The sequence below is a fragment of the Giraffa tippelskirchi genome, chromosome 6 (assembly GCF_054371585.1).
Source record: "Giraffa tippelskirchi isolate mGirTip1 chromosome 6, T2T-mGirTip1v1.2.pri, whole genome shotgun sequence".
Lineage (NCBI taxonomy): Eukaryota > Metazoa > Chordata > Mammalia > Artiodactyla > Giraffidae > Giraffa > Giraffa tippelskirchi.
The window spans coordinates 96,916,007-96,935,569 of NC_137280.1; the positions used below are offsets into that span (position 1 = coordinate 96,916,007).

The 19,563-nt window shown below is 60.3% G+C and overlaps 1 protein-coding gene across 3 annotated transcripts; it reads right to left on the bottom strand.

The window, feature by feature from the left end:
* Positions 1-890: 890 nt before the first annotated feature.
* GNA11 (G protein subunit alpha 11) lies at positions 891-18,407 on the bottom strand. 3 transcript variants are annotated; one of them, XM_081496692.1, is made up of 7 exons: positions 18,226-18,407; positions 8,740-8,924; positions 6,471-6,625; positions 5,815-5,943; positions 3,982-4,111; positions 3,747-3,900; positions 891-2,992 (listed from the first exon to the last, which is right to left on the bottom strand). In XM_081496692.1, exons 1-7 carry the CDS (start codon positions 18,359-18,361, stop codon positions 2,802-2,804), a joined length of 1,080 nt encoding a protein of 359 aa, XP_081352818.1. In that variant the 5' UTR covers positions 18,362-18,407; the 3' UTR covers positions 891-2,801. The 3 variants fall into 3 exon arrangements, with proteins under 3 accessions (XP_081352818.1, XP_081352820.1, XP_081352819.1); XM_081496694.1 differs by lacking the exon at positions 18,226-18,407 and adding an exon at positions 9,151-11,509; XM_081496693.1 differs by lacking the exon at positions 18,226-18,407 and adding an exon at positions 11,388-11,503.
* Between the last annotated feature and the right edge of the window lie 1,156 nt (positions 18,408-19,563).

The window sequence follows — 19,563 nt, forward strand, 5'->3', positions numbered from 1 at the left end:
GAGAAGCTACACACAGAAGGACAAACTCTGATTCCACTCACAGGAGATCCCTATAGATAGACTCCATAGAAAATACGGTGGTGGGGGCCGGGGGCTGGGGAAGAGGTGGGGAGTTATTGCTTAACAGGGACAGAGTTTCTGTTTCAAGTGATGAAAAGGTTTTGGAGACCGTTAGTGCTGGTGGTTGCACAACATTGTGAATGAAATTAATGTCACTGAATTGTATGTTTAAAAATGGTGAAGAGGGGCTTCCCAGGTAGCTTGGTAGTAAAGAATCTGCCTGCCAATACAGGAGATGCAGGTTCAATCCCTGGGTCAGGAAGATCCCCTAGAGGAGGAAATAGCAACCCACTCCAGTATTCTTGCCTGGAAAATCCCATGGACAGGAGCCTGGTGGGCTACAGTCCATAGGGTTGCAGAGTCGAACACACTGGGCATGCATGCACAACCGGATCTCATAACAAGACCTATTGCTAATGACCCATTGGAACACAAATAAAATCTGATTTAAAAAAGTGTAAAGATGGTAAGTTGTATGTGTATTTATCCCAATATATGTATTTTTTTTTAATTTTTAAGCAAAAAAGACTGAAAGATGGGAAGAAGATTACTGGTCCAACATCTTGGTTTACACAACTGGGTTAGGGGAGGGGCAGATATTTCCAAGAGCATCTGTGACAGCGAATGGCCAGCTGGGCCCAGGGAAGGAAGCACACCCCAGGCAGCCGGGCTGTGGTTCCCCTGAGCTGAGATCCCAACCTGACGGTGACAAGACCCCTCCCAGCCACGTGGGAATCCAGTGACACCCTCGGGGCCTCAGGGCTCCTCTGCTGCCCCGCCTCCCCTGCCCTCAGCCAGCAACATGAAATAAGCCAGAGGGGGGCCACGTGTTTAGGAACAAAATTTATTCCAATTTAAAACAGAATTCATTTCAGGAGAAAGGTATGAAAAGTCAATTTCCACCAGCTCTCTCTGGATTAAGGGGTCAGGGCCCCAGTGCGGACGCACTGCCTGGACATGGGCGGCTCCAGCAGCCCCAGGAGGCCAGCACCAAGCTGACCACCCGCCCCCCAGCCCGCACGGAAGATACATGCATTTCAATGACAAAAGGTTTAAAAACAGCATCTTTATATAATATTTTTTAAATAGATTAAGGTTTAAATTGTCTGAAATCAGGATTGTTTAATATACAAGCAGGCGAGGTCGCCCCCGCTGGCCGCAGGGCTCCTCACGCCGCTGGGGCGTTGGCACTCGGAGGGCAGTTCTGCTGGGTGATGTGACACGGTGGGGGTGGGGGCTGGCACTCAGGGATATGCCGCAGAGGTGAAGTTCACACTGGGGGCGAGGAAGGCCTGACACCTGCCACCCCATTCTCCTGGCACGGAGGTGGGGCCAAGTTGGCAGTGTCCCAGCAGGAGGTTTGGCACTGCGGGGCCGGGCCTGCCCTGGGATATTGGCACGCTGACCTCTCAGGAAGTTAATACTCTGGGTGCACGTCGCCCACCCCACCTCCCCCTTGAGAGCCCGATCCAGTTCCCTGTGTGATGTGGGACCGCGGGAGCCCACCACCAGTGGCACCACCTGTCCCCCCGGTACACATCAGGGCTAGGATACAAACCCCATACGTGGACACACGGCACAAAAGAGGGCCCTTCCGGTGAAGACACCAGGGGAGAACAGGCCAGGAAGCGTGCCCCCCACCCTACCCCAGACCCCGCCTATTAGGAGTGCAGAGGTGGGGTGGGGGTGGGCTGCAGTGGTGGGGGTGGGGCCAGGACCCGGCTGGGTGGAGCAGGTTTGCCTTCTCCCATCACTCCTCTGCAGGGATCCAGGGCCGCCCGAGTGCTCAGGTTTAGGGCCCAGGTGCGCTGGGCAGGTGTGAGCCCCACCAGTGGGCCACTCTCCACACCTTGGTGCAAGAAGCCAAGCACACAAAACCAACCACCGCAGCCCTTGGTCCATGCCTTCCCCCAGAAACCGACCCTCAGGCCCTCTGGGAGGTGCCTCTGTACCATGGCTGATGGCCATGGACCTGCCAGGGTGACCCTCCCTCTCTGCCTCCCGGGGACAGACCTGAGAAGATTCTGAAAAAGTCCCCACCGCACCCCCACTGTTTCCGAAATGGCTACAAAATAGAACAAAATAAAGAGCTACTCTGGGTCCCTGTGGGCCCCTCAGTGTCGGGGTTGGCGCTGGAGCCCAGGAGCGCTCCCAGGGGGAGCACAGGTGCTGGAAGCCCCCCTCCCCGCCCCCCTGCCCAGAGAACACGACGCACCTGGGCTCCCACCCCCTGGCTCCCACCAAAGGCAGGACTCCCAGAGGCCCTGGGCTGCAGTTTTGCTTCCTCCAAAAAAAAAAAAATGGTTAGGCACTTCCCAGGGCGGGCAGCGGGGGGCGCCACCCACCCTCACTTCTTGGAGTCCGGTGCAGAAACACGACGACTGTGGTGAGGGTGTCAATAACTTAACACGGGAAGAAAGAGAAGCCCAGCCACTGCGTCTCCACGGCTCCGAGATCAAGGGGAAACCGGCCAGGTCTCCTCTCTGCCTGTCTGCTGTGGGTTCTCTTTTTTTTTTTCCTGTTTTTTTTGTTTTTTTTTTTTTTAGAAAAAAGCAAGCCACAAGTCAAGGCCAGAAAAAGGCGGCCTCTGCCACTGACAAAGACGAGAAGGTGCACGAGGTGTGTAGGAAGAGAGGTGTACGTCCCCTGATAACTGTGAAATAAAAACCATTTGTTTAAAAATATGAAACCCCGACTCGTGGGGCGGCTGGCGACCAGCAGGCGGCTGGCGGGAGTCCCGGTCACACCAGGTTGTACTCCTTCAGGTTGAGCTGCAGGATGGTGTCCTTGACGGCGGCAAAGACGAAACGGATGTTCTCCGTGTCGGTGGCACAGGTGAAGTGCGAGTAGATGATCTTGTCGCTGTCGGGGTTTAGGTCCACGAACATCTTCAGGATGAACTCACGGGCGGCCTGCGCGTCCCGCTGGGGGCCTGGCAGGGGCGGGGCAGGACGGGGTGAGTCGGGGTTGGGGAGGCTCCGGGAAGAAGTCCCTGTCCTGGCCTGGGGTCAGCCCCCTCACCTAACCCCTCACTCATCTCCACCCTCCTCCTCCCACCACCTCCCTCACTCCTGCCTCACCTCTGGGGACTCGGTCCACAGCACACTCCACGCTGGGGCATGTGTCAATAATGCACCTCCAGCTACATCCCTGACCCCCACCCCACCCCACCCTCACCCCCAGGAGCCTCCTGTGCTTACCCACTGCCCACCCCAGCCTGGAGCCCACACTTCTGGCCCTGCCGGGCCTCTTGGCTCCATAGGCAGCACCTCAGGGGACATGTCCTGGAGCATCTGTAACGCTCCTTCCTTCCCCGGCACTGGCCAAGGTGGGAGTGGTGGAGCCCTGACCACTCCCCAGACCTCCAGGGATCTCCAGGTGGGAGGTGGGGATGGTCCCGGGCCTGCGTGCATCCCCAGTGCACCCCACCTCCCAGTGCCCAGGGCCTGAGCAGGCAGGGGACACACCAGCGAGCAATGACTGCAGGGCACCCCCTCCCACAGACGACACTCCTCTGGGGGACACCAAGTTCTCCCACCCTCCAGGGTCCCCAGAGGCACCCGCGAAGCTTGGCCACACTAACTGTGCTGTGGCCTCCCTACAGCCTCTGGAAGCACCCTCCCTGCACCACAGACCAGGACACTGAGGCCCAGAGAGGGTGGGGGATGACCGGCGGGGCGCCTCACCATCAAACTCCGGGAAGTAGTCCACCAGGTGGGAGTGGAGGATCTTGTCCTCCAGCAGGTCCTTCTTGTTGAGGAACAGGATGACGGATGAGTTCTGGAACCAGGGGTAGGTGACGATGGTTCGGAACAGCGCCTTGCTCTCCTCCATACGGTTCTGTGGGGAGGGTGGTAGGTTGGCATCAGGCCCCCCAAAAGGGCCTGTGGCACCCATCCCCAGGCTCAGAGCGGGCCTCACCTCGTTGTCTGACTCCACCAGCACTTGGTCGTACTCACTAAGGGCCACAAGGAACATGATGGACGTCACGTTCTCAAAGCAGTGAATCCACTTCCTCCGCTCGGACCTCTGGCCCCCTACATCCACCATCCTGCATAGCGGGGCACACGGGCTCAGTACTGGATTGCAGAAGATACAGCCCCCCACAGCAAACCTTCCCTCCCCCAAGACGGCCACATCGGCCAGAGCCACGAGGACCCCCTGATGGCATCGGAGCCTGTCTCTCAGTCATCTGTCACAGGCAGCAGAGACCATCAAACACTGGAATTCCCAGCCACAGCAAGAGCCAGCCCGCTGCTTCTCTGCGGAGGCTCAGGGACACTGATGCTGATACTGGTGGGGCGGGGCGAGGGCAAGGGGCAGGGCGGGGCAAGGGTACATGCTGTGACTGGTGACAGGTCTCTCTTCCTACTTGTGAGTTTCCTAAGTTTTCTATGACGAGGAAACACCACTTTTAAAGCGGACAGTGAGGACAGCAGCGTGAGAAGGTGGGGAAGGGCCGGGGGCAGCTCCAGACAAAGGGCACAGCGGGTGCGGGGTGGGGGCCAAAGTGAGGCGGTGTGAGGGACGCCTGGGATGTGGGGCTTGGGAGGAGGCTCGCCACAGGCCCCCATCTGTGCCCTGCAGGCCTCTGCCATCCCAGACTCTATCAAGAATCTGAAAGAGACCAAAATGCTGAACTCTCACCAGAAAATGTACCCTCAGGCACGTGTGGCGTGATGCCTACAACTTCTGAGGGCCTGAGGGAACCATCAGGGGCTCTGACGGGTGAAAAAGGGTTGGGGGGGGCAGGCAGGGGGCCCCCAGGCTCTCTTCCTGTCCCAGGAGCCTTCGCCTGAGCAGCAGGGTCCCAGGGGGCAGAGTTGGGTCTCCAGCCAGAGACCACCTCAAGGTTAACCTGATCGAGTCCCTGAGCGCCCCCAGGGGCTGGCGCTTCCAGGCGCAGGGCAGCATCTGCCAGCAGCATTGTCTCTGGGCCCCCACCTGGGGTGGGCTCGCCCAGCAGAGGGGACCCTGTGAGGTGGTGGCAGGGAGGGAGGGCTCGCAGCCAGAGCAGAGCCCCACTCGGAGCCTGGGCCCTGGTTACAGCTGCACAGCCTCATCTGGGAGTGGGGTCCCTGCAGGCGTCACCAGTTAGGACCCAGTCACCCCAGAGCAGGGCCCTGAACCCAGGGACTGGTGGTGTCACCATAAGAGGGAAATGTGGGCACAGACATGGGGAGGAGCCACATGATGACAACAGGGAGACAGAGCAGTGGCTACAAGCCAGGGAATGCCACAGGCAGCCAGCACCACCAGAGCCAGGAGGGACGGGACAGATGACTCCCATGCCCTTGGGGGTCCCAGCCCTGCTGCCACCTTGACCCCAGATAGCTGGTCTGCAGAGCTGGGAGAGGACGCATTTCTATGGTTTAAGTTGCCCATCTGTGGTCATCTGTTACGGCCGTCCCAGGAGACGCACTTGGCTTTGCCACTTGGCAGCTCTAGACACGCTATGATCTCATGGAGTGGCAGGGTCTGTCCTCGGGGACAGCCCTGAGTCCACTCTGGCCACACGGCCTGCAGGACAGGGTTGCTGAGGGGCCTTCAGGTCGCTCCACTGCCCAGAGCACCCCTGCTCTGGTCCAGACTCCAGACCCCCCACCCACCTGCAGGCACTTGCATCGTCTGGAGCCATGCTCCCCAGGCCGCCTCCGTTCAGCCCCTGAACGCCATGAGGCCCTGGCTCCCTGGGAAACCTGGGGACAGCCCCAGATGACAAACCCTCGCTGGCGCCCCCCGGGGCCCAGGCACCTGAAGATGATGTTCTCCAGGTCGAAGGGGTACTCGATGATGCCTGTGGTGGGCACGCGCACCCGCAGCACGTCCTGCTGAGTAGGCAGGTAGCCTGAGGTGGCAATGCGGTCCACGTCCGTCAGGTAGCTGCAACACAGCGAGGGGTGGGCTCAGGCTGGCTGCGAGGGGCCTCCCGCCACCCCTGGGGTCTCCCCTCACTGCCCTGGGCCCCTGAGTGGCTGGGAGGGGCCAAAGCAGCCCAAGTACTTGGGACAAGAAAGACAGGGATGAAATGAGGCTGCAGGGAAGGCGTGGGATAGAGCCCTGTCGGCTCTGGGGGCTAGCTATCTGGGCTGGGGATGGAGCAGGGGTTCCAAGAGAGACCGTGGGCTGGAGTGGTAGCTTTTCAAAACCAGACCTATTCCTTTGGAACAGGTTTAGCTTCACAGAAAAGGGGCAGAGACAACAAAAACCCCCACAGATGCCCGCCTCCGTGGGTGAATCGTCCACGTCCCAGCTGAAGAGGAGTGTGCAGATGGTGTCACCCAACACCTTGTCCACTCTCCTCCCCTGGCCCCAAGCACTGCCCTCACTACTTGGTGAGGTCCAAGAGCTGGTACTCACACCCCCCACATCCCCCTTTCCCGGCCTTCAGCACGCCCGGGCCCACTCACTACTTGGCGGAGTCCGAGAGCTGGTACTCGCGCCGGCGGTCATAGCACTCCTGGATGCCGGGGTCGTTCCACAGGGTCTTGATGGCGCTCACGTACCGGTGCTCGAAGGTCGTCACCTTCTCCACATCCACCTCCCGGATCAGGAGTGCGTTGGCCTTCAGGGGGAGGGGTAGGCAGGGGGGACACACAGTGCCAGTGACTGACTCAGAACCATCGACTTCCACTTCCCGTGAACACAAATCAGAGCAAAGCGACAGGCAGTGACCATTTCCCAGAGCCAGATCCCCAAAGCAAAACTCAGGATAGAAGCGGCTCCCAGGAGCAGGAATGACACATGCCTCAGTGCCCAGGTGCCCCAAAGGAGGGGACAGTAGGCTCTGAACAGGACGGAGGAACAAACACCGCAGAGCTCCCACGTTCCCAGGTCACAGGAGAGGAAACCAAGGCACAGAGAGCTGCTCTGACCCGGGAAGAATCTGCCCCGTTTCTGGGCATATGGCTCTGGAAACCCTCAGAGTCTCTGAAGGGCTAGGTACTCTGTATGCAGCTGGGACGGGGCTGGGGGCCAGAGCCACCCACCACAGAGGGGAGGCTGGGTTCATGGAAGCGGCCCGATGATTCACGCCTCCAGGATGGAGCCTCCACACAGACCCTGGAGCACAGGGATTGGAGACCCGCTCCTCAAGAACAGCTGCCCAGAGAGCCACACATATGTACACCACACACACATGTACACACTGGTGTGCACACACACATAACATGGGGCAGAAGGCTCTCAGGAGAGCCTCCCCCACCTTCAGCCCTGTGCTCAAGGTGGTCCAGTCACACTCAGCTGAGTGACTGGGGAGGAGACACAGTGGGGTGGAACCCAAACAGGGAGTGAGGGGGCCCCAGCCTGGGCTCTGGAACCCAAACCCTTGCCCTTCCAGTCGTGGTACCCAGCCTCCAATTCCCCCTACAGCCATGTCCTTCAGCCCCTCCCACTTCTCAGCCTGGGCCTGGAGAAGCAACTCCAGCCCCAGAAAACCTGCCTGACTGTGGATGCACGGAGATCAGGGACCAGAGGTCTGTTCCTACAGCCACACTGTCCCTGCCACGATGACAGGTAAGCGAGCAGGCATGGTCTGAAAAAGCTGCCATTTACAGAGACAGGCCTCTATCTCTCTGATCCCTGTTCCAGACTCTGCTGGACTTCATGATCAAAGGTGGACTTGGAGGGGCCTTAAGTGGAAGCGATCTTACAAATCAGAGGGCTCCAGCAGGTCCCCACACTCGACCTCACAGCCAGGCCCACCAGGCCCTCAACCCATCACTGGGCTTCTAGGGTCCCTGATGACAGCAGGCGTCAAGGCAGGAAGATGCCAATATCTGGTGAACTGGCTGTCTGAAGCCTCAAAGTGAAGGGATTAATGTAAATAAACCCTATGGGACATATGTGGACTCTGGTGCCACTGTCAGCCTGGGCAACTCCTGGGGTTGAATGAGGAGCCCCTGAAACAGATCCACAAAAGGAAAACCAAGGGAGGCAGCCAGCAAGAGCCCACTGTGATGCACAACTAGGAGAACACCGCTCGGATAGCAGGTGGGCAGCTGCTCCAGAAGGCAGACCAACAGGGACCCTGGACTCCACACTCCACTGCTGGGGACACACCCAGGAGAACAAGGACGCGCAAACAAACAGAAACTTGCGTATAAATGTCCCAGTGGCATGTCCGCAAGAGCCAGAAAGTAGAGATAACCTCACGTCCCTTGATGGATGATGACTAAACAACTGTAGTCCCTCCACACACAGAGCATGTCTCAGCCAAAAGAGAAGCCCTGACACTCGCTACCATGTGGACGGACCCTGAGAACATGATGCTCAGTGAGAAAAGCAGACACACAACGATACACGGGGTGTGATTCCACCAATGGGAAACGTCCAGAACAGGCCAATCCACAGACACAGAGAGTGGGGTCCTGGTTGTCAGGGGCTGGGGCAGGAGGATAGGGGAGTGACTGCCGATGGGGACACGGTTTCTTTCTGGTATGATAAGAAGGTTTTGGAATTAGAGATAATGGTTGCACAACACCGTGAATATGTTAAAAATGAGTGAAATGTACACTTTAAGTGGGTGACTTCATATGTAAATGTTCTTAATAAAGCTGCTAACAAAAGAAAGAGGAAGTGCCACTCTCTGGGGTCCCAGAAGGTCCGACTCAGCACGTGGAAGGCCTGCAGGACAGGCTGTGAACTGCTGCAGGATGTACAGTGGCACCCGGGCCTCACCTTGTTCTGCTCGTACTTGTAGAGGATCTTCAGGGTTTCCATGGCGCGGATCATGGCCTGCATGGCGGTGAAGATGTTCTGGTACACCAGTTTGGTGAAGCCCCGCTTGTCCTCCTCTGAGTAGCCCGCCCCGTGGATGATGCGCATCTGCTTGATGAACGTGCTCTTCCCGCTCTCGCCCGTGCCTGCAAACGGCCCAGTGAGACCCCAGCCCTGTGTTCCCTGTGCCCACCCATGGGGAGCCCCACCCAAGTAGGGGCGAGGCGAGGACACGCCTGGCCCGGCCCGCTGCTGCCTCTAGAATCAGGTTTCTTCCCCTGCACACCCATGTCTACACAGGGAGCCAGGGAGCCGAGCCTCCGAGGTCAGGACGACAATGTGGCAGGAACAGGAGGGGAGCAGCAGCTGCACCTGCAGCAACTGGGGTCTGAATTCAACTCCAGCCGCAGCCAAGGAACCAAAGGCTGGAATAGTGAAGTGCCTCTCCCAGATGCCACCACGTGCTTAGCTGTGGGTGGCTGTGGGTTCACTCCCAGGTCCCAAGCACCCTTGCATGGCAGCGTCCCACCAATCCCTAGCTGCTCCTCTTCCACGACTTCCAAGCAGAAGAGTTTTCCTTCAGGGCATGAGTTTGGCATCTGTGTACCTCAGGGAGGGGCGCGCAGAGGCTCTACCTCCTGAGATCTGGGAATCAGAGTCAGCTGCAACCCCCCAGAAAGGGACCCCGGGGCCTCTTCGTCCTCCCCTTGCTCACCCAGTGCGCAGTGTGCCGGCACCAGCCCCACCCGGCCCCACAGGCACCAGCGCTCCCCAGGCCTCTCCTGCTTCAGCCCCTCACTGCCCTGTCACCTCTAAGTGGCAAACCCATCTCCCCACTTTCATTCACCCCCAAGTATAGCCACAGCAATTTTACATTTCAATGTGTCCAGGAATCTCTGTGATGCCTCCCACGCAGAGCCAGAGCCTGATACCCCTTTCCAACCCATAGAACCAGACCAAGGACAGTCTGGCACTGCGAGACAGTCACAGAAGGCACTGGGCTCCCTGGTCTCTCTGAGACTCTCTCAGAGGCTAGCGGGTAGCTCCACAGGGGCCCATATAGACAGGAGCCACGTGAGGGGCCATGCCAGAACCCTCTCCTCAGAACCTGCTTATGATTTTCAGCTACTAAGTTACAGGGTGATTTTACTGCACAGCAGGAGAGAACTCTACATCCTAAGGATGCACCGCCTCAATCCCTACTTGATAACAAATGCAAGTCCCACTCACCCATGGACCGAAGGCCCAGGGCCCCCTTTTGGGGACTCAGAATCCCCCAGCCCCAGCCCAGCCCACCTGCCCAGGCTCATCCTCCTCACCCTGACTGAGTGGCCTGCGCCCCCCACCCAGACTTGGGGGCCTGGGCTGCATGCTCCCCACACACTGTGGGGCTCACAGCCACCTGTGCCATGGGCAGGGGGCAGGAGCCCCCCTGCACTGGGACCTATCACCATGACTGTGGGGGTCTCTCTCGGGTATCTGCTGCCCGCCTCCTTGCCCAGGTGGTTCCTGGAGAAGAGACAGGTTCTGAGTGCCCCGCAGTGACCACGTTGTCCTACAGCAGGAGGCCCTCCACCTGCGTCTGAATAACTGACCACAGGCGGTCCCCTGGGGAGACCCAAGTCTCAACCTGGACAAAGCAGGAGCCTCATGCAGCCGCCCCTTCTAGGATATACATCAAGGCCCTCAGTCCTTGGGTTTGTAATAAATCCAACTCTGGTTCTGTCACCAAGTGGTGACTGCCCCTCCCCTTCCTATCTCTGCACAACACCAACCAGGGCCAGTTGCCCATTCCCACGAAGGCCCCCCAGTTCTGGAGCAGGAGGGGATGACCTCACACCATCCCGAGAGATCCACAAACCTCTCCCTCATTGCACAGGGTGGGGTAGGGGTAGGGAGGAGGTGGTGGCACACAGAAGCACCATGTCCAGCGTGGTCTCCTCTGGACCAGGGTCCTCCCAACACTGCTGCCATCGGGCTCATCACAGGTTCTATGGGCCGTGGAGCAGTCTCCTTGCCCCCACCCTCTTGATACCCCCACCCTCAGTGAAACCACCATGGATGTTCCCCGACAGGGCCCAAGGTCCTCTGGGGGCAGAATCGCCAAGGTAAGAACTACTGGTTTTGATAAAATTCTACTGTAAAAAGATACAGGCCCTGCTGGTCGTCTGGAAGGGTTTCTCACTAGAAACACCTGATGGTGGCCACTCCAGCCCAAGCCCCTGCAGTCCACAGGTCAGCCAAGGTGGAGAGGGCGGCCCCTTGTGTTGAGCCCCCTCAACTGCAGGACAGGCAAGTGAGCCACATGAGTGCAAGAGTGCCAGGAGACCAGAGAGAGCTGCCTCCGAGGCAGACATAGCCAGCATCTTCAGAACAAGCACCAAAGGGTGAGCAGCCTCCACAGCACCCCGCAAGGGCAATGCCAAACACCAAGGGTCACACACACCAGCGCATGGCCTGCACCCACAGCCAGGGACCGCGGCCAGGGAGTGACCACTAAGGAGCCCTGAATGCAGGCCAGAGAGCAGCCGAGGAGAACGGGGACGGCCGAGGGCCTGACCCAGATACTGCCAGTGGGACATGCCCCAACCAAGAAATGGAAGATGGACCCCAAGCAAGCTGGAAACAATCAACCCTGGAGACATGGGGGTCCCGGACAAGGCATGTGGCCCAAACCCTGCCAGCGCAGAGGAGCCGCTGTGAAGACAGAGCCATGATCCAGGCCAAGAGCAAAAGGCACTGGTGAGGTGACAGGGTGAGATAGCCTTGACTGGTGACCACGTCACAATGCCTGTGCCAAGTCCTCATGTGTCCCCCCTCACACCACACAGCTCAGGGTGCATCTCAATTAAACCAGGTAGAACACAGCAAAAGGGACACCCCGGGAACAGAGTGGGACGTGGGATGGTCAGTGACTCCGCCCAGGCAGTGTCACTTTGCCAGGAAGGACAGAGAAAGGCAAGGGGGAGGAGGGAGGGGGTGGCCACAGAGGCCAGGCCCCCAAGGACAGCCCCATCAGTTAAGGGTTGTGTCAGCCGTGCTTGGAGCCAGCCCCTGCGGGAGCCTCTGCAACAAGACAGTGGCATGAGGGGCAGGAGCCCACAGGCCTGAGCTTGGCCAAAACTGTGCCCAGGAAGGGAAGAGAGGAAAGGGTCTGGGCGTCCCCTCCAGATGCCTGTCTCCTGGGCCAACTCAGCCCACGTGCTGCCAACAGCCAGGCCCCTGTGCACCCAACCCAACATCTATGTGCACAGAGAAGTCTCTGGGCGCAAGGCCCGCCTGGCCCTCACAGCTGGACCCGTCTGCTGTGGCCGATGCCCAGGGGTCCCAGGCAGCTCCAGCTCACCCCAGCTCTTCGTCAGTCCCTTCAGAAGATCTGGTCACTTGTGCCCTTCAGCTCAAAACCCTTCAACAGCTGCCCACAGGGGGAAGAGCAAGTCCCCAAAAGCAAGACCGTGGAGAACCTGTGCTGGCTTTGTTCCAGCCCCACACCTGCACAGGGGATGCACAGGGCACCCACGGCCACAACCCTCGCCTCCTGGTCATGCTCAGAACCCAGGCTCGCATCTGTGGGTCCCTGGCCCCCACCAACAGGACAGGCCCAACCTTGCATGAGAACTCAACCACCCATCAGGCCCTCCCTCGCCCAAACACTGCCCCATATCTCTGCACAGAAACCCCAATTCATGTTTTCCAAGAAGCACTCCAGCACCCCCAACATCCCACCAGCTCAAGCCGGCTCCCTGAAGGCGGGGGTCTGCCTGCAGCCCTGCACCCCATGCCCCACACCCCAGCCCAGGCCTGGCCCACAGAAGGCACCACACAGATTTCCCCTGAATGAACCAAAAGAACTTGGCCCCACCCACGGTCTCAGCTCTGTCACATGCCCCCCACCCCCCAACCCCCACCCCGGGTCCTCTGCATCCCCAGTGGTTACTCCAAGAACAGGCCAGCCCAGGCAAGGGAGGTCCTGGCTGTGGGGCCTGGCAGGGGTCAGCCTGGCGCAGTGGGCCCAGAGCCTGCAGGACGCCCTCTGGGCACTCAGTGGCATCACGGGCCACCCAGTCGAGAGTGCCTGGAGAAGAGGAAGAAGAGCAGCCTGTCCTACGAGGGAGGGAGAAAGCCACAGTCTGCCTGCCAGGTCGGCCGAGATCTAAGACCTCGGATTAGGAGGAAGTGGGTCTGAGCCCGGATTAGGAGGAAGTGGGTCTGAGCCCGCAGCCACTCCTCTGATATGGGAAAGCTGGGGGCAGGGCCGGGGCTTGGAGGGCAGAAGGGAGGCACTGGGCTGACCTCATCCCCGGGGCCTCTGGTGTGCAGCAGGTGGCCACCATCTAGCAAGAGAACATCAGCATCAGAAGCTGGGGTTCAGGGCTGCCGCCTGGCCGTCCCTAACCCCTGGACATGGGCAATGAAGCCAGGAAGCCCAGGACCACAGGAGCCCAGGAGCCCTGGTGAGAACACTGCCGGATATCTGGGCTCCTGAAGACACAGCCAGACATCCTGTGTCAACAGTCTAAGATCAAAGAAGGACTCCAACCTCATGCCAGGACAGAGAAAGAGCAGACTCCTCGTATATGTAGTTGAGGACAGCACCTGCATGCTCCCCATGCCCCCACTGGCCTATGCATTCGTTCACTCACTGGTAGGTCTATCACCCCACCTCCCATTGGACAGGTGAGCAGGCTGAGGCGCAGAGAGGTCATGCAACTTCACTAAGGTCACACAGCTGGTAACTGTCAGACCTCAACAGGCTCAGAGCTTCCAGCTTCATGTCAGTCCGTCTCCCCATGGTCCGTGTGTTGGCCACTCAGGGAAGTGAGAGAATGCAGGAGCACCAGGGGGACAGTCGCAGGGCCTAAAGACACCACAGCAGTGGGTTCGAGGCAGACAAGGGCCAGCGGGAGGACTTGGGATGGGCCTTGGGACTCACCCCTTTATCTGATCTCCACACGGTGGCTGCTAAGCTGGCAGGGCCTCGTCCTGCCCAGGTTGCTCCAGGCGCAGGGCACCAGACCCCTCTGGGCCAGCCCAACTCGTCCCCACATGCTGGGTCCCAATGCAGCCCTCCCTGAAGTCTCTCAGGAGTCAGGAGACCTGCTGTGAGTCCCCCCACCCTGCCTACCCACTGAGGCTCAGGAGAGATGGGGCAACCCACCTCCCATTCAAATTTTCCCCTCCTCGGCCTCCGTGAGGGCTCTGACCTTCCAGCTCTGGGCCATGAGCAAACCTCCATTGTGGGGGCTGGGATCAGAACAGGGCCTGGCTCTGAGGGCCAAGCTCCAGAGACCTCACTGAGGGATAGGGAGGCCTGCACAGCGGCAGCGGGACACCGGCCAGTGCAACACTGTGAATGGAAATGGGTGCAGAGGGTGCTTCCCATCTGACATATCACTCCACCTGACCCACTCCCCAAAGCCCTGGAATCAGTGGGACACTGTCCTTTCACGGAAGAGAAACTGAGGCTCAGGAGGCACCGGGGACCAAAACCCCCTTCCAGGGGCACTTGGGCAAAGCATCAGGTAAGGAGGAGACAGCGCCTACCACTGGCTAAGCACCACTGTGCACCAAGCACCTCGCAGGCATCACAGCCTTAACCCCCAACAGACAGCGCTACGGCAGGAGGCCCTCCACAACCGCTTGCACGAGGCCTCGGGCAGGTAGGAACTGTGGGCTGTCCTGAGTCACTTCTGTCCATGCCCTAGAGCAGAGGGTCACCGGCAGTGGCAATGGGCCTCTGAGCAGGAAGCCTCACATACAGGAGAGATGTGAGGACACCCAAGCCGGGGCACCCAGTCATCCCCATTCCACCTGCCTGGAGGAACTGTGTTCAACTGAGCAGTCACCCAGCAAACGTCTCAGAGGCCTGCAGGGCTCTGTGCTGGCTGAGGGGTGGTGGCGCCTAGAGGGGGCACGTCGTGAGGGGAACAATGGGGACACCTTGGCAGTGACTGGCCAGGTGCCCTGCAGAGGAGAGACCGCGGCCACCTAGGAGACAGAGGGGCTGGGGCATGGGGGCACACACTCCTGCAGCCGGCAAGCCTGAGGCCAGGGTCCCAGTGCTGAGTAGCTGGAGTTCCACCAAAAAAATACCCCTGCGCACGGGCACCCCCAAAGCCCACAGAGACACCCCAGACACCATGGTGTCCCACCATGGACATCAGGCCAACAGGCCCATGGCTCCCTGTCCTGATAGGAGAGGAACCCTGCGGGGACCGGAGACACCACTGTCCTGGGCTCCGCACACCCATCCAGGCTCAGCCCAGACCAGACCTACCTACCTAGGGCTGGACTTTGCCCCCAAGAAACCGTGTGGGGCAGAGGAGGGACAAGTGGGCTCCCCTCCCTCCTGCCAGGGGTCCCCACTGCTGCCGCTTCCAAACGCCCAGCCCGCAGCTCCGGAGCAACAGTGACCACGACCTGCAGGGAGCAGGGCTCCACCACAAAAATCAGAAAATGAAACCTCCTGTGGTTAAACATCTGAGTGGAGCACTTCCTCGGGGCTCTCAGCAACTCAGCCGAGGTTCCTGGAGGCTGGGACGCGTCTGTGCACAGGAGTCGGGGCCCAGGAACAAGCCTGGAGACAGCTTGGGGGCCCTGGGAAGGGAGAGTCCCGCCCGCCCACGCAGCACACAGGGCACAGAGGGAGAGGCGTCCTGAAAATGGGCCCAGGCTCCCTCCAGGGACGGTGCCTACCTAGCTCTTAAGCCTCTAAGACACACTCTGGGGTGGGTTGTGAGGAGTGGCCGCAAGGGGTGGCCCCAGAGGCGTCCAGTTCTCAGGGTCCATGGAGGACACGCAAGGCCACAGCCAATAGCCACGGCCACGTTCCACTCGTGCCTCAAAGCGGGGCAGGCACACCCTTCCCGCTGGGGCCACCACACCCCAGGCCAGATTCCGGGCCTTTCCACCACTGCAGGCCGGACAGGAAGCCTGTGGAACTGACCGCCCTGCTTTATTTAGAAATCCCCGAGCCGCTCTGTTGCTCAGCTCCCAGAGCGGCGCTTCCCGCGGCAGGCCTCAGCTCTCTAGGGAAACCTGTTCTAAGGAGCAGAAACCTGTCCTAAGGAGTCTCCTCCAAGGGTCTTCCGCACTTGCCCCAAGAGGGGTCCCAGGAAGTGAAAGCTGGCCAGCCTGCCCGGGACCCCCGCCAGGAGCTTCTACCTGGGCCTGAGGTCTCTCTTGCAAAGTGGGAGAGTGACGCTGAGCCAAGGGGACCTCGGTCTACCCTCTGCAGTTCCTCCCTGCCACCTGGGGGCCGCCTGTTCCCCACCACAGACGACTGTCCACAAGGACGCAGCCAGGAGTAACGAGACCAACCAAACCAAATCATCACCCACATTCGCAGACATACTGAGTGTTGAGTGTAAGCACATATGTGGCTTTGGACCATACAAACAAGAACAGTCACTTTTTAAGCATCCAGACATATGACAAAACAAACTACACCGATCACCACCGGCTCTGTCACATGGACTGTACTCTGTGTACTGACACAGCACAGAGCTGATTCCAATAACACAAACGGGGGTAACCCTGCTCTCAGGGGACGTTGGGCCACGTCCAGGGACGCCTGTGGTTGTCAGGATCTGGGGTGCTCCTGATGTCGAGTGGGCGGGGATGCTGTTCAGCATCACCACCCCCTATCCCACCCCTCGCAGCACGTTCCCTGGACTTCTGCCCCACATTTACAGCTGCCCTCCTGGGGTCATTAACCTTCACCTTGGACCTGCAAGCGCTCATCTTCCTATCTGCCCCCATGCCTAGGACTTAACAGCTTCCTGGGCAGGTGCAGACGCCCCATCCTGACCCTGGACACATTCTGATCTGCTGCAAGGCTCCTCGGCCCAGGCCCAGCGAGGGTGCAGAAGTATAGGCCACCAACCCACATCATGGAACCCCAGGTCAATTCAGAGCCTGGGTGCACACAGGGCAGGCAGAAGCTCACGCAGCCCCCAAGTAAGGCCCTCGGCCTGGTAACGTTAATGTGCCATAACTTCCAAACACACCTCTGAATAAAGTCTAGCTCTACTGGCAAAAGCCAGCCTGTACCATGCTGTCCTCACAGGTGCCACTTCTTACCTTTGACTGCGGAGGTAAGTCCTACAACAGCCCTTATTTGGGGTGACAACACTGTGCCAACTGCCAGGCCAACCGGCTCCCTGCAACAGGTGTGCCGTGGGAAGACAGAGACTGAGAGAGGGGTCTCCCTCAGGATGGGGAAGAGGACCTAGGCTCCCACTAGGACTAAGGAGAGGGGTCAAGGAGTCGGCCAGTTCTGAAAAGCTGCCCAGGTTCCTTCAGGGCTCCAACCACCCCGGCCCCAAGAAGAGAGGAAAGGCTACCTTCTCCCCCATGGGCTATACTCCACTGGGAAAGGAAGGGACACAGGTCTTCTCGGCAGAGGAAAGGGAGGTGGGAACCCACCTGAGGGAAAGGGGGGGATGGTGGTGTGGAGGGGGATAGGCCCCGTGTGCAGGGAACAGGGCTCCACCTGGTGGGAAGAGTCAGAAGGGATCCCAGGAAGCAAGGGTGCATCTGATGGATTACAGCCCAAAGGTCTGGTCCCAAACAGATGCTAGGGTCAGCGAGGGGGCACACAGATGTTGGGGTTAGCGAGGGGGCACACCTGGGGGGTAGGGACAGGGGCCAGCCCAGTGCAGGGAGGGGGCTGGTCTCATGGGAAGGGGCAGAGGGCAGACCCTTGAGAGTTCTGGGGTCCGGACCTGGAAGCAGAAGCTGTCCCTGCAGGGATCGGGGGTGGGCAGCCAAGACAAAACTGATCCCAAAGGGCCCAATGGACCACAGCTGGGCAGTTGAGGCAGGAGTTGGCCCTGCAGGGACTGGGGACCTGCCATGGGCAGCACTGGCACAGGCACACCCTGAGGGTCCATGGCGTTGATGTGAACAGGCCAGGCAGAGGCAGGCCCCTGACGTCAGGGGCTCAACTAGACAGCACATGTGGAAGGGATGGGGTGGCCCAGAGATAGACAGCACAGGTAAGTAGGGTCTGACCCCAGACTCGGACAGTGGACAGCACAGGTGGGTAGGCGCTGATGCCAGGCCCGGACCTGCAGCAGAAAGCACAGGTGGGTAGGCGCTGACCCCAGACCCGGCCCATAGCAGACAGCACAGGTGAGTAGGAGCTGACCCCAGATCCGGGATCGCAGCGGACAGCACCGATGGCTAGGCGCTGACCCCAGACCAGGGCCCGCAGCAGAAAGCACAGGTGGGTAGGCGCTGACCCCAGACCTGGGCCCGTAGCGAACAGCACAGGTAGGTAGGGGCTGACCCCAGATCCGGGCCCTGCAGAGGACAGCACAGGTGGGTAGGCGCTGACCCCGCGGGGGTCGACCCCGCCTTAGACAGCAGCAGGGCCGCCCCGCCCGCCCGCCCGCCGGCACGCGCATCGCCGGCCAGGACCCCGCAGGCCCCGGCCCCACTCACCGAGCAGCAGCAGCTTGAGCTCGCGCCGGGCGTCGCGCTTGTCCCGCCGCAGCTGCTTCTCGATCTCGGCATTGATCCGCTTGGACTCCTTCACCTCATCGCTCAGGCAACACGCCATCATGGACTCCAGAGTCATCGTCCCGGCCCCGGCCGCTCGCCGGCCGCCCCCGCCGCCGCCCCCCGGCCGGCCCGGCCCTGGTCCCGAGCCGCCCCGGCCGCGCCCGCCCGGCCCTCGGCGCTCGGCCCCCGGGCCGGCGGTCCGCCTCGGCCGCCTCCGAGCGCCGGTCCCCTTCGGCCGCTGGTCCCGCCCGGGCGCTCTCCACCCGCGCCGCCGCCGCCGCCGCCGCCGCCGCCGCCGCCGCCGCCGCCGCCGCCGCCAACCGCAGCCGCCGCGACCGAGCGACAGCGCCTCACAACCTAACCCGCGAGCGGACAGGGCCGACGGACGGCCAGTGCGGCCAATGGGAGTGGGCGGCGGCCCGCGCGCCCGCCGCGGGGGTGGGACTAGCGGTCGGGCTGGGCGGGGCGTCGCGCGGGCGGGGAGGGGCGGGGCGAGGCGGGCGCGCCCGCGGGTTAGGTTGCGCCGACGTGGGAAGGGGGACGCGCAGCCGGGAGCTGGGCGGGGCCGCCCGGGATTCTGGGAATGTGGCGGACTCGGCTGGCCCGCTCGGCTGCGCTCGGCTCCGCTCGGCCCGGCTCCGACCGGCGGGCCGCTTGGCCCAGGAGAAGGGGCCTCCGACCCGTCGCTGCGGTCGCAGGGCTGAGCTACCCAGGCCCCACGCGAGATACTCGGATATTAGCCCTCACAGCCTCCTGGGGCGCCCTGGCATTGCCTGACCGGAAACAAAACTTCCTCTCATCCGTTCTTGGAACAAGCATTAATGGAACGCCTCCTGTATACCAGGCTTGGGCTTAGCATTAATACAGAGCCTGCTAATATGCCACGTATGGAGCGAGCATTAATGGAGTACCCGCTGTATACCAGGCATTTACCAGCCATTTATGCAGTACCTACTGTATACCAGGCATGGACCAGCTTTTCATGTAGTGTCTACTGTGTAGCTTGCTGCAGTCCATGGGGTCGCAAAAAGCCAGACACGACTGAACAGCAACTGTGTAACTAAGCGTTACCAGGCAGGAAACAGTGTGATGCCTACTGTAAGTGAGGCACACACCATGCATTAATGCAACACTTGCTGTATATCAGGCATTAGTGAGTTGTCTGCTGTATTCCAGGCACGGAGGAAGCATTAATGAAGCACCTACTGTAAACCAAGCACTGCAGGGTTGATTTTTATGGGAGCATTGCCACATCCATTCATTTATGGAGGTTGGCAG

What these genes read in the sequence shown, in the direction of transcription:
- GNA11 (XM_081496692.1), bottom strand. Translation starts at nt 18,361, where the DNA reads ATGACTCTGGAGTCCATGATGGCGTGTTGCCTGAGCGATGAGGTGAAG. An exon ending in CTCTCGGACTCCGCCAAGTA is followed by an intron (nt 5,944 to 6,470) that starts GTGAGTGGGCCC and finishes GCTGTGTTGCAG; the next exon opens with CTACCTGACGGACGTGGACC. An exon ending in CTACTTCCCGGAGTTTGATG is followed by an intron (nt 2,993 to 3,746) that starts GTGAGGCGCCCC and finishes CGCCCCTGCCAG; the next exon opens with GCCCCCAGCGGGACGCGCAG.